A 13,124-nucleotide genomic window follows, 5' to 3' on the forward strand; every position below is an offset into this window, starting at 1 on the left:
GGCGGGCTGATCACCTGAGGTCGGGAGTTCAAGACCAGCCTGACCAACATGGTGAAACCCCGTCTTTTATTTATATATATATATATATATATATATATATATATATATATATATATAAAAATTATAAGGACAAATACATTTAAAGCATCAGAACAGTTCTTACCACAGAGTAAGTGCTTGATAAACACAAATGTCAGTATTATTTCCCTCACTAAATTTTGAGCTCCTTGAAAGCAAGCCCTGCCTTATTTCCATATCTCCAGCACCCAGAACACAGTAGGTGCTTAACAGATATGCACTGAAGGAATGAATAAAATGAAGGAATGATGACTGCCACTTCTGGTCTGGATTTCTGCCTCCCCTGCGACCATGACTTAAGCTGGGGAGCGGAGCATGGAACAGTGTCAGTACCAGCACCAGAGCCTGCCCTCGGCACAGCCTGGTTTGTGGCATGCGCCCAGCCAAGTTGTGGAGGCGGATAACTCTGCCTGGACTTGCTCATCCTCCCTGCCTGGTCCTCTCAGTGGCTCACTTCCAGGACAGTGGGAAAAGCCCGGGATGAAGTCAGCTTGCCCTGTCCTTCTGGGTCTCGGTTTCCCTTTAGTGGTGAGAAGAGACTCCCTTGTCTGGCAACCCAACCACAATGATCTTGATGCTCCAGTGCTGCCCCGTCAGCCTAAGCTCCCAAGGAGGGCACTCCCCCATGGTGGGCTCCCCACCATCCCTACTGCTCCCCATACCTGAGCCTCTCCTCCCGCTGGGCTCTGTTCGGGGGGCTGCCTTCTGGCCGTGGGGGGCCTTGGGGGGCTTGTGGTCTGGCGTGGGGGCTGGGCCTGGATGTGCCTTGCTGGCACAGTCCAGGTCAGGGATGGCCTTGAGCAGCTCCGCCTGTGTCTCTTCCAGCAGCCGGTTGATGTCCTTGGCACTGTACTGGGTCAGGGCTGCCCGCTTCTCCTCCCAGTCTCGCTCTGCAGCCTTGAAGCGGTGCCAGGAGTCAGGACTGAGGTAGCTCTCCTGCTCCAGGACCTCTGGGGCCTCAGCCTCCTCCCCACAGCCATACGGGCAGGGAATAGAAAGGAAGCCTCCTATTTGATCCCACCTCCAGGAGGACCCTTCAACTTCACGTGGGTATCACATGCCATCCCCATGGGTTAGGAATGCCACCTTCATGATATACTACATTCATGATAAACTTAGACTTATTTCTGGGCATTCTATTGTTTCTTTGACTACAAAGTCTATTCTTAGGCAAACATCATACTGCTTTAATTATTGCAGCTTTATAATATGCTTTCTGTCTAGCGGGACTAATTTTACCCTTATTATGCTTCTTAGACTTCCACTGGCCCTCCTCCCCCAAGGAAAAAGACCCACAAGACTGGCACTCCCCACCCTAAAAAGGATGGTGGTAAGAATGTGTGACCCTGGCTCAGGGCACCACCCACAATCCCTGGCCCCAGCACCTCAACAGACACAGCCTTGTCCACGCTTCTCTTGCCAGGAGTGTCCAGGCCTTTGGTGGGGTTGCCCCCTTTGGGGGTAAGAGAGGCTCCTTCAGCTGGCCCGCTCAGCTCGTGCAGGTTCAGCGGGGGGCTGGGGGGTGGCATTTCGAAGTCCACGCTCTTGTTGAAGTCAGTCTCTGCCGTCACCTTCTTGGGGGACTGACTCAGGAGGTTGTTCGGGGGTGGCCACACACCCTCATCCACTTGCCTGAGGTTGGGAGAGTTGGGAGCCGCTGTGAGCCCAGCAGGTGCTGGCCCTTCTGCAGGAAGGCTGGCCTGAGGGAGATGGGGTGGGAGGCAGGCTCTGGGATGCTGCAGGAGAGGTGGGGGGCCTGGGGAGGAGTGACCGCCCCCAAATAAGAGGAAGCTGAGTCTACAGCATGCAGGGGTCACTGGGCGGAGCTGAGGTGCCGGTCTATCAGCAAGCCAGTGACCTTTGTGGAAGTTGGGGTAAGGGTTCAGTCTGACCTATGGGTCTGGGCTGGGTGTGTGATCCCATGAGAAATTAAGAGATCAGGGACGGAATGACCTTCGGATCTGGGCCAGCGTGTCTGTGACCCCGCGGCAGCGCTTGAGGAGCCCATCCAGGCGCTGAGGCTCCTCCTTCAGGAACTTCACTGCCTCCACCTCCACGCGCAGCACCACTCGCATCTTGCTCTGCAGGCCTGGGAAGTGAGCTAAGGAGACAGGAAGGTGTGAGCCGGGGCCAGAGGGGGCATTGCCGACTGGGAGGAGAGGATGGTGGTGGGAGTACAGCAGACTCCCCCTCTCTGGACCTCACACAGCGCCCGCAGGCCCCAGACCCACCCTTGAGCTCCGTCAGAGTCTCCCCGAGCTGCTTCAGCACCAGCGCCTTCTCCTCCAGCTCGGGACCGGGCACCAGCCGGTGGTTGTGGGATACGTCCCTCTGGATCTTCTCCACCGATTTCTCCAGGTCACTGCAGTCACAGAGAGATCCCCTCAGCCCCTTTGGTCTGAGATGCCAGCCTAGCCCCCTGAAATTGGGCAGCTGGAAAGAAATCAGGCCACCAGTGGATCAAAATTAAAAGCAGGAGGCCAGGCATGGTGGTCATGCCTGTAATCCCAGCACTTCGGGAGGCTGCGACAGGCCGATCATTTGAGCCCAGGAGTTCAAGACCAGCCTGGGAAACATAGGGAAACCTTGTCTCTACTAAAAAATAAAATAATTAGCTGGGCGTAGTGGCAGGCACCTGTAGTCTCAGCTACTTGGGAGGCTAAGGCAGGGGGATCGCTTGAGCCCAGGAGATTGAGGCTGCAGTGAGCCATGATTGTGCCACTCCAGTCTAGCCTGAGTGACAGAGGGAGACCTTGTCTCAAAGACAAACAAACATAAAAGTCAACCACCAGGCCACGTACTCAAGCAAAACCTGCAATGCCAAATCTCAGGCATGAGGAGACTTCAGAAGCACTCCCTGAGAGGTGCCCTGCTCCATCTGCCCCCGCTTGGAAGCTCTGATCCTCAGCAATATCTGCCCAGGTATCTCTCATTGTAACTTGCATCCCTGATTCTATTCTTCGGAGGAAGCAGAGAGAACTTGGTTGCTTTTCAGAGAACTGGAGGCAGCAGCACATGCCCCACGGGAGGTCTCCTGTCTCAGGGGAAACTGCCATGTCCATTGCCCTTCTCCCAAATGATCCAGCCACACGGCCTCTTTCCAAGGGCCAAAGCTGCTTTAGCTTTTCAGCTAGCATATGCTGAACTTGTTTCATTTAAGACCCTATATTCTTCTAAAATATAAATCAGACCAGGTCATCACTCCTGCCATTGAACCCTAAATGGATCCTACCATCCTGAGGCTAACATCCAAACTTTTCAATGCGACCGAGAAGAGCAGGAAGTTGAAAACTTGGCTCTAGGCTGGGCACAGTGGCTCACGCCTGTAATCCCAGCACTTTGGGAGGCCGAGGCGGGTGGATCACGAGGTCAAGAGATCGAGACCATCCTGGTCACCATGGTGAAACCCCATCTCTACTAAAAAATATAAAAATTGCCGGGCGCGGTGGCTCAAGCCTGTAATCCCAGCACTTTGGGAGGCCGAGGCGGGTGGATCACGAGGTCGAGAGATGGAGACCATCCTGGTCAACATGGTGAAACCTCGTCTCTACTAAAAATACAAAAAATTAGCTGGGTATGGTGGCGTGTGCCTGTAATCCCAGCTACTCAGGAGGTTGAGGCAGGAGAATTGCCTGAACCCAGGAGGCGGAGGTTGCGGTGAGCCGAGATCGCGCCATTGCACTCCAGCCTGGGTAACGAGCGAAACTCCGTCTCAAAAAAAAAAAAAAAAAAAAAAAAAAAAAAAAAAATATCTGGGCATGGTGGCACGCACCTGTAGTCCCAGCTATTTGGGAGGCTGAGGCAGGAGAATTGCTTGAACCCAGGAGGCAGAGGTTGCAGTGAGCCAAGATCACGCCATTGCACTCCAGCCTGCGTAACAAGAGCGAAACTCCGTCTCAAAAAAAAAAAAAAAGAAAGAAAGAAAGAAAGAAAACTTGGCTCTAGAGTCAGAATGATCCAGCTCCTATCCTAGCTCTGCCCTTCCCAGAGGAGAGAGCTTCAGCAAGTTAAGTAATATCTCTGGACCTCTACCTCCTTGTCCAAAAAATAGAGATGGCAAGAGTTCCCCACCAGGCGGTGGCTCATGCCTTTATATAACCCAGCACTTTGGGAGGCCGAGGTGGGTGGATCACCTGAGGTCAGGCATTCAAGACGAGCTTGGCCAACACGGTGAAACCCCGTCTCTACTAAATATACAAAAATTAGCCAGCCATGGTGGCATGCACCTGTAATCCCAGCTACTCGAGAGGCTAAGGCAGGAGAATCGCTTGGACCTGGGAGGCAGAGATTGGGGTGAGCCGAGATCATGCCACTGCACTCCAGCCTGGACAACAGAGTGCAACTCCATCTCAAAAAAAAAAAAAAAAAAAAAAAAAGAGTTTCCCTTTCATGGGGGCGAATGCAGATAGGAAAGCAGGCGGCAAGGGCTCAGTGCCTGGGAGCTGCTCTAGCTTTCCGTGCCGCTGTCCCCCGTCCCATCTGGCTTCTGCTTAGAGCCCTTCAGAACTGCTCTGAGGTCCAGCTGGGCACAGGGGCTCATGCCTGTAATCCCAGCACTTGAGGAGGCCGAGGCCACTGCACTCCAGCCTGGGCAACAAGAGTGAAACTCCGTCTCAAAAAAAAAAAAGGAACTGCTCTGAGCTCCGAGGTCCTACACGTGCTGCCCTCTCTGACTCTTTATTTTCTCTGCCTAGAATATTCCATTCACCCATGCACATACATGCACATACACATGTGCTAACTCCCAGTGGCCCTCAGGTCTCAATGGGAAGCTCTCCTCCAATCCCTCCCCTTGCGGTTGTTGGGTCGGCTTCCTGCCTTCCGAACCTCTGAAGCTCCTGTTGGCTGGGTTGTGCAACCTTCTGGACTACTAACCCCAGGCTGGCAAGGACCATGTCTTCCAGATACAGCTCATTTCTAGCACCTGGCATGGTGCCTGGTGTAGAGTAGATGTCTGGGAAATAATTGTGGAATGAACAAGGGAGAGAAGGAACTGCTGCCCAGGTAGGTCATCTCAGTTTGGTACTTGAGTCACTGACATCCCTGACCCACATTTGGGACTTTATGTACATTTCTGTCAAATCCCATCTGTTGGATTTCAGCTCAATCTGGGTGCCAACAACTTTTGAATTTCAGTTCTGCCATCCAACAGATTTGCTCCCCCTTAAAGCTCTGTGTCATCAGCAAATCTTATCAGCATGCCTTACACGTCTTCATCCAACTAGCAGGTGCAAAGACAGACTAGGTTGGAGTCAAGGGCGAAACTTGTGACTCAGCAGCACTACCAGTTAAAGAGCTATCCTGTATTTATGCACTTACTGTTTGCCAGGTGCCACACTCAGCCCTTGGCTTTCATTACTTTAATTAATCCTGGAGGTGGGAACAGTTATTATCTTCAGCTTACACATGGACAAACAGTGGCTCAGATCCTAGACTACATATCCCAGCCTCCCTTGCGGTGAAAAGTGGCCATTTAACTGAAGTCTACCCAATGGAAGGTGAGTGGGAGGGGCACATGATGCTTCCAGACCTGGCCCACAAAAAACTCCATGTAAGCTCCTCCACGCTCCTTTCGCCTTTTTTGTTGGTTGGAAACTTTCTGGGTGATCTTGAAAAACACATGTTGAAGATGGCAGAACCCCCATCAGCCTGGGTCCCTGAATGACTGCATGGAGAACAGCCACTCCGCGAACCCACCCAATACTGTTCCATGAGAAAGCTAAGTTTATTACTTTTGAATTATTATTATTATTTTTTAAGATGGGGTTTCACCATGTTGGTCAGTCTGGTCTTGAACGCCGGACCTCAGGTGATCCGCCCGCCTTGGCCTCCAAAGTGCTTGGATTACAGGCGTGAGCCACTGCGCCTGGCCTACTTTTGAATTATTAAACAATTTGAGAGCTTATTTGTTAGAGCAAGGTACCCTAATTAATTAGCTATCCTAACTAAAGCTTTGGCATTAAAAAAAAAAAAAGGGAAAAAAGATATTCAAAGACTTTCACTAGTTAGTCAAAGGTCATACAGCTATTTTGTGGCAAAGCAGGATCTACTCACATCTGACTTCAGCCATCGGTTCTGCCGCATCTCATTTCCACACTAGGCTAACATCACCCATGCTGCTCCCAATCCATACGCTGTCCTAGCCCAGCCCTCGCTCTACCAAATAGGTAAGAACAAGTCCCCTGCTCATATGTGTGACATCTGACTGGTCCAGGCTGTGCCAGTTTTAGAAAATGGTCACCCAAACATCACTCACAGGGGATAGAGACTTTCATTTAAAGGATTCAAATAAGCCTTCAGGAGGTGACAACACTACCACTCCCAGGTAGGAGGAACTAGGCTTCTCTTAAGCTCCATCAGCACCTTGATCTTCTGATCATCCAATCTGCCAAAGTTTTGGGGCCTCTAACCTGGGCAAGCTCTGCAAATGAGTCCCAGACCAGCTAGTCTAGACACTGGAATAAAAAGCGGCTGGGCTTTCCAAACCCAGGTTTAGTCTTGGAGGGGTCAAGAGGGGAGAGTCAAGATGGAACCAACTAAATAATTTATGGGACCCCATGCAAAATGAAAATATTACCTTTAGTTTAAAAACGATTAAGAATTTCAAGATGGCGACAGCAGAGCATCACACCAAGCATGGGGCCCTTCCAAGCACAGAGCCCTGCATGACTGCACAGGTGACATCCCTACGAAGCTGGCCCTGGGTTAGGCAAAGGTAGATTCCGGGACCTAAAAGGTTTCAGTCAGCAGAGACTGCCCCTAAAGGCAACGTCCATACAGACCTTAAGTGCTGGGCTAGATGGACAGGTGAGCGAGCCAAGCTGAATGAACAGAACCAGTTTTGACTTCCAGCAAGTTGCCAGGAAAGAGGAAGGGGCATACCAAATTGGAGCAAGAGTGAGTATGCAGGGGCTATGGCCAGAGTGTGGGGCAGGGGGGCTGCAGGGTTAAAGCCTGGGGAAGCTAAGGGAGCTGGGTGGGGAGGGCCTTCATGGCCAGGTTGGAGCCCAGTATCTGCCCAACCCAGAAGAGGCAGAAGCCCCCTTTCAGAAGGATGGAGAATCCTGCCAGAAACAGCACTGCAGGTCCCAAGCTCTCTCAAGTAAACAGTCCGAGTAGTGGGTTTGATGATGGTGTAGGGGGTGGAGAGTCTGTTCCTGGAGAATCAAGGCCCTCAGGGAGCCAAGGACCAAACATGTATAATGATGATAGCATAAACCTGTCCTTTCATATCTCCTGTCTCTGTGCTTTCAGATCTCCTTTAATTTCCCTTTAATGTCTTGGTGAAGTTCCTTTTGAAAATTCCAACCCCCCTCCTCTGGGCTGAATGAAAAGGGACAAGGAATGGATAGAAAATCTGGGGAAATAGAATTCCCTGGATGAGGAGAGATGGCACCTGCCAGTCTGCCTGGAGATCTGGCTGGAGTCGTCACTAAGTTGTCACACCTAGAATGATGGGGTGGCTACCCTTGGCTTATGTCCCTTGGAGTGGCCCCTTACCCTACTTCAGCCGCATGGCGTCATGGGAATCACTGCCCTAGGCCCTGCTGAAATGCACATGTACCATTAGGCTACGTGGGCCCCAGCCTGAGGAGGAGTGGCCCATCTCAAGGAGCCCCTTGCAAGAGGCTCATTTATGACTTGGTGAGGAAGCTGGGTTCCAAGGGCAGCCTCTCCTGGCTCCCAAAGTCGCTGGCCAGTACAACTCAACTCCTTGCTGAAAAGAGGCAAAAAGCTTAATGCTGGGTACAGATGAGGACACTGGAGCACAGAGAGGGGCAGGAACTGCCCTGATCACTCCATCCCTCAGTGCTGGCACTGGACTCCAGATCCCCTAGTGCCCTGTGTCACCAAGAGGGGGCCCACAGGAAGGAGCAGGGAGCCTGGGTCTCAGATCCCTATCACTGGTGAGGGAAAGCAGGGTGGGGGCGCTCACTCCCTGAATGGACACCGAAAGGCAGCGTCTCTCTTCAAAGGTGCCAGACAATGAAATCGTTGGCCAGACAGCCATTTGCTAAATTTGGATCAGAAGACTGTCTTCTGTTAACCCCTCCATGTCTATGCACGCGGAGGCGGAGTGTTCGCAATTCCTCCTTCTTTCTGAAAACACTACAGCCCTGTTCCAGCCGCACTAGGGAGGAAGCTGGGTTTTCCTTGGCTATATCTGGACTCCGAGATCAGGAAATCGGATCGCCATTGGTGGCTGGTCAGCGCCAGGCTGGAGCAGTGGCGGCACCTGAACGCTCCACCTGAACACACTACCCGAGGGTCACTGTGCACGGTTACAGGCCAGAACGAAAGTAGGCAGTGGGCAGAGGAAAATCAGGCAGCTGGCCACATGAGAGGGAAGCTGCAGGCCGCAGGAAGCCTGCGTGTAGATCAATACGAAGCAAGACCAGAGCAAAAGCAGGCATCAAGCCAGAAAAAAGGAATCAGGAATAATGCCAGACGGTCGAAGGTCTGTGGGTTACAGATAAATCAGGCCAGAGGAGAATGAAATCAGGCTGCAGAACAGACCAACGTCACCTGTGACTCAGAAGGAAGGGAGCTCCGCCTCCCAGGGAAGCCAGGTTGCCGGTCACTCCGGCCGCACCCCCACCCCGCCCTCCGCCGCCGGCCCTGCCTCACTTGAGCTGCTGGGTAATGAGCTCCTCGTCGTTGAGATAGCGCAGCCTCTCCTCCTCCACCAGGGTGCGCTGGCGCTGCAGCGGGTCCTCCTGCCGTCGCGCGGCCTCCGACACGCGCATGCTCAGCTCTGTCTCCGTGCGCTTCAGCAGCGCGCGCACCGACTCCTGGTTCTGTAGCTGCGGGACGCACGGACGGATGGACCCGGGTGGGGGGAGCGGAGGCGCGCGGCAGGGGAAGGGCCGGGAGGAGGCCGGTAGAGGACTGCCCAATGCTGCAGGGCGGGGCTCTGCAGAAGACGCGGCTGCTTGGCTCCGCCTCGGGCAGCAGCGAAGGGGTGGGATGGCGAAGGGCAGGGGCAGAGGGCTAAGTTCTGGGGAAGAACAGAGGCAGGAGGAGAACGGATGGAGATCGTGGAGCGGGGAGCGTTAAAATGGGCCATGCAAAGGGGCAGCTGCATGGCTGTGGCCTCGAGCAGCAGTGAGGGGGTGGTATTGCAGCGGGGGGCGGGCAAGGTTAAGTTCTGGGGAATATGAGGCAGGAGAAGGGGGTGGAGATATTGGCGGGACAGGGGGTGGCCCTATGCAGGGCCCTGCCGACGGTGCGGGCCCCATGGCTGTGGCTTCCATCATCCCTGAATGGGGACGGGACTGGAATGAAGGACTCAAGCGTTGGCGTTTGATAGAGTTTCCGTGGCTGGGACGGGAAGGCTAAGTTAACGATTGATCCAACCGGGTTGCAAGCCTGAATGGCGGGCTGGGCGAGATCTTACCCGTTGCCCAGATGGCAATTCTCTGCCCTCTCCCCAGCCTGTCTCTGCTCATTATTCTCACCTGACGTACCCTGGGCCCGCTTGAGGAGCGGACACGGCTATGCCAAGCTCCTGACAGGTGGGACCATCTGCCTGGCAGGGCGAGGGAGGCTGTCGGGGCTCAGGAGGGAGGAGCCGAGGGGAGTTGGGGGAAGGGTTCTCGCTGCATGAAAGGGATGCAAGGCAGGAAGGAACTGAAACTGCCCGGAGGGATACTGGCGAGGGACGGGGCTCACTGGGTGACTGGGGCTCCAGGAGGGCTATGGGGACTCAGGGAAGGAGAAGGAGGGCTCAATGAGGGGGACACGGGCGAGGGGTAGGGGTTTGGTGAGGGGAGCGGAGGTTCAGCGAGGGGGCGGAAGCTCAAGAAAGGGGAAGGGGAGAAAGGGTTCGGAGAGAGACCAGTGAGCGGCGAAGGACTCGGGCGCGGGAGGTCTGGGGAAAGGATAAGGGAGTAGGGGTTGGGGCGGGACTTGTGAGAAGAAACTTCGACCAGTAGGTGGGCGTTGGTGGGGCGGGGCCCGGGACTGGGCGGTACCTGGAGCTTGCGCAACTGCTGGAGCTGGCCGCGCAGGTCACTGGCGCTGTTCTGCAGGCCTCTCAGGTGCAGCTGCATCTGCAGCCGGCTAACGGCGGTAGGCTGCCCTGCGGGGGTGCTGCTGGCCGAGGGCGGGGGCGGGCCGGACACCGGGGTGGCCCCGCTGCTCCGGCCGCCTGACCCACAAGCTGCAGAGAACCACGAGGATGGGAGAAAAAACAAATTGTAAGCCTGGGAAGGACTGCAGCAAGGTCCTCCCTACTCTCTGACCCCACACAGTAGCCAGAGAAGTCCATGGCTCTGACTACCTGCCCCAAGGCCCTAAGGGTGGGGACCAAAGTGCCCGGGCAAAGGTGACCACTCATGTATTCATTGAAAGCCCAGTGATGTAGCTATTGCTTAATCCCCACTTTATAGATTAGAAAACAGACTCCGAGGGAACAAGGATGGGGGTGGGGGAGGGTCACTCACGTGCTGAGGGGGTGGCTGCTCCATTGGAGCCTTCAATCTTCTCACTGTGGCACAGGGAAAAAAGATAGGCATCAGGGGGTCCAGGCCAGCCCCAGACCTTCAGAGCTGGGTGGGACCTTAGATGTCATCTCCTCCAGCTCTCTGATCTCAAGATGGAGTCCCAGAGAAGGGAAGGGACTCACCCAGGGTCACCCAGTGAGACACTGGCAGAGCCGACGCCCGTTTCCCCTTCCTCCTGCTCCACCCCCAGGCCCTGGCAGTGGTGTTGGGAGAGGGGCCTCACCTGGGGGTCTCAGGCTCAGAGCCTCGGAGTAAGGCGCTCTGCACCAGGCCTGTGAGGCTGGCAATCTGCTTCTCCATGGCCTCCATGCGCTCCCTGGGGAGGAAGGGGGTCTGAGCAACCTCGCCTTAGCATAGGGTCCGTCCTGCCCAGCCCCCCATCCCTAAGATTGGTGACCAGAAGAAACCGTCCCATCCCTGGCTGCCCACACACAGACAACTCAAAGGGCTCCAATGCCTAAGGATCAAGCCCACAGCCTCCCACCTCATCTTTCACTCCCTCCCTCAAGGCTGCCCGCTGATCTCTCCATGCCTGGCAGTGCTTTCCCCTGCCTGCTCTGCTTTTCTCCTTACTCCTCCTGACAGGTGGGGCCATCTGCCAGGCAGGGTCGGGGAAGACTGTTGGGGCTCAGGAGGGAGCTCCCGAAACTATTCCACAGACCCTAGGAGCCCCAAGAAACCCCTCCTTCCATGTCACCCAAGGGAAGTGGAAAGTATTTTGAGTGTCTCTCCACTAGACCAGGAGAGGCACTGGGTTTGTGTGAAAGCGAATGGCTTCTCCTCGCGGCTCAGCAGCGCTGCCTGAGGGCGCAGGTTATCTACTGCCCTGGGTACCTCCTCCAGCCCTGCACCCTTAGAAAGGGACTGGGTGATGGGCAGGGGCTCCTCAGCCTGGAGGCTAGGTACCCGAATGTGCTCCTTTCCCATCACTGTTTCTCAACAGCACCCTCCTCCCCAGTGGACTTCAGCTGGCCTGGTGCTGGACAGCTCTCACTGCTGCAAACTCTAAGCTGGAAAGGCACTGAAAGTGGTTCAGCCCCTCAATTTTACAGTTGGGGAAACCGAGGCTCAGAAAATGGATACAAACCTAGGTCTCCAGAGTCCTCACCTGGGGACCTCTCAACCACCCCCTTGAGTCTTGCGGATGGGAGGAAAATGGCATGCTGGTCTCTCCAATGCCCGCCCTGCCACATCCAAGATGCTCTCTGGCGATCCTTCAAGACTACTCGAGGTCTCCAAAGGACTACGGAATCTCAGTCCAGGCCACACACCTGCCACGGACTCTGTCGTGCCCCCGCTCTGCAGCGACCCCTCACCCCATCCCTGAGGCCTGGTGAATGCCCCTCACCTGGTCTCCGTGTCCTTGGCTGGCACTGGCGGCCCAAACCCAACCAGCGGGCGCTCCCCAGGCCCAGGGAAGAGCTCTGAAGGGGGGGCGCCGGCCGTCGAGGCACTCCCAGTGCTGCGGGTCTTCCCTCCAGGACTTTCCGCGAAGACTGACGAGCCCGAGTCTTTGCGGAAGGACTGGCGCACCGGCGAGCCGCGGCTGGGCGGCCCCGAGTAGGGGCTGTGCGGTGGCGGGGGGCCTCCGGGGGGCGCCGCCACGTCTGCCAGCTTTTGCGGCGACGAGGGCGGCAGGCGGAAGCCGTAGCCGTCGCCGTAGAGCGGGCCGCCGCCGCCCGCCGCCTTGTACAGGGAGTCCTCCAGGTCGGACTGCAGCGCGGCGGCCGAGTAGGTGCTGAGCGAGCGCACCGAGCCGCGCTTGTAGAGGCCGCCGGCGCCCGGGTAGGCGAACGGGTCGCCAGCTGCCGCGGCCAGGCTCAGACGACCCTCGTGCAGCAGCCCGTAGGGGTCAGCGTAGAGGCCCTCGCCCTTCACCAGCACCATGCCGCCCGCCTTGCCCGCCAGGTCCTCGTCCGGCTTCACGTCTCGCCGTTCCAGGATGGCGCTGGGGCTGGGGCTGACGCCCTGGGCGGCCGGGGCGCCTCCCAGCCGCTCCGCCGCGTGGTGCACCGGGCTACCGGCGTAGGAGGGCGGGCGCCCCCCGGCGTACGAGAGGCGCGAGCGCGACGGCGAGCCCGACTGCAGCCCGGACGGCAGCCCCGACGGCAGCCCGGGCGGCGGCGAGCCGGATGCCAGGTGCGGCGCTGGCGACAGGTTGTTGAGGCGCCGCGTGGGCGATGACTCCCGTGACGCGTACACCATCTCTCTCTGCGCAGAAGACAGCCCGGACCCCCACGGCTGGTCACCAAGGACACCTCTGCCCCTTTTGAGAAGCCAGCATCTCCTCCCTGGCGCTTAGGAAGTCCCTTCTGCTCTCTGCCCTCCCTTTATCCTGCTGCGGTAGGGCCCCTTTTCCATCAGGGTTCCCAGGATGGAGGAAAAGGTGGCTGATGGAGAGGCACCAGCGGAGTAACCCTCAGCTCAGCTACTGTGAAGGGTAGGAAGTAGAAGGGGAAGGGATGGCTCCTGAGAGAGGCCTTAGACTATCTGGGGGCAAGTTAGTGGAATCCCGAGTGGACAGGCCAGGAATAGAAGGGA

At 56.2% G+C, this 13,124-nt stretch overlaps 1 protein-coding gene across 20 annotated transcripts in view; it reads right to left on the reverse strand.

Moving 5' to 3' along the window:
* Positions 1-13,124, reverse strand: part of SRCIN1 (SRC kinase signaling inhibitor 1) — a 75,840-nt gene that overhangs the window by 16,998 nt on the left and 45,718 nt on the right. For all 20 annotated transcript variants that reach the window (XM_074388669.1, XM_074388670.1, XM_074388671.1 and 17 more), the window contains 9 exons: positions 11,932-12,794; positions 10,807-10,899; positions 10,524-10,567; positions 10,053-10,240; positions 8,707-8,882; positions 2,310-2,440; positions 2,032-2,179; positions 1,464-1,710; positions 741-975 (listed from right to left, as the gene is read on the reverse strand). In XM_074388669.1, coding sequence (XP_074244770.1) covers positions 741-975; positions 1,464-1,710; positions 2,032-2,179; positions 2,310-2,440; positions 8,707-8,882; positions 10,053-10,240; positions 10,524-10,567; positions 10,807-10,899; positions 11,932-12,794 — 2,125 coding nt within the window. The remainder of the gene's footprint in view (positions 1-740; positions 976-1,463; positions 1,711-2,031; positions 2,180-2,309; positions 2,441-8,706; positions 8,883-10,052; positions 10,241-10,523; positions 10,568-10,806; positions 10,900-11,931; positions 12,795-13,124) is intronic.

The sequence above is a fragment of the Saimiri boliviensis genome, chromosome 17 (assembly GCF_048565385.1).
Source record: "Saimiri boliviensis isolate mSaiBol1 chromosome 17, mSaiBol1.pri, whole genome shotgun sequence".
NCBI lineage: Eukaryota > Metazoa > Chordata > Mammalia > Primates > Cebidae > Saimiri > Saimiri boliviensis.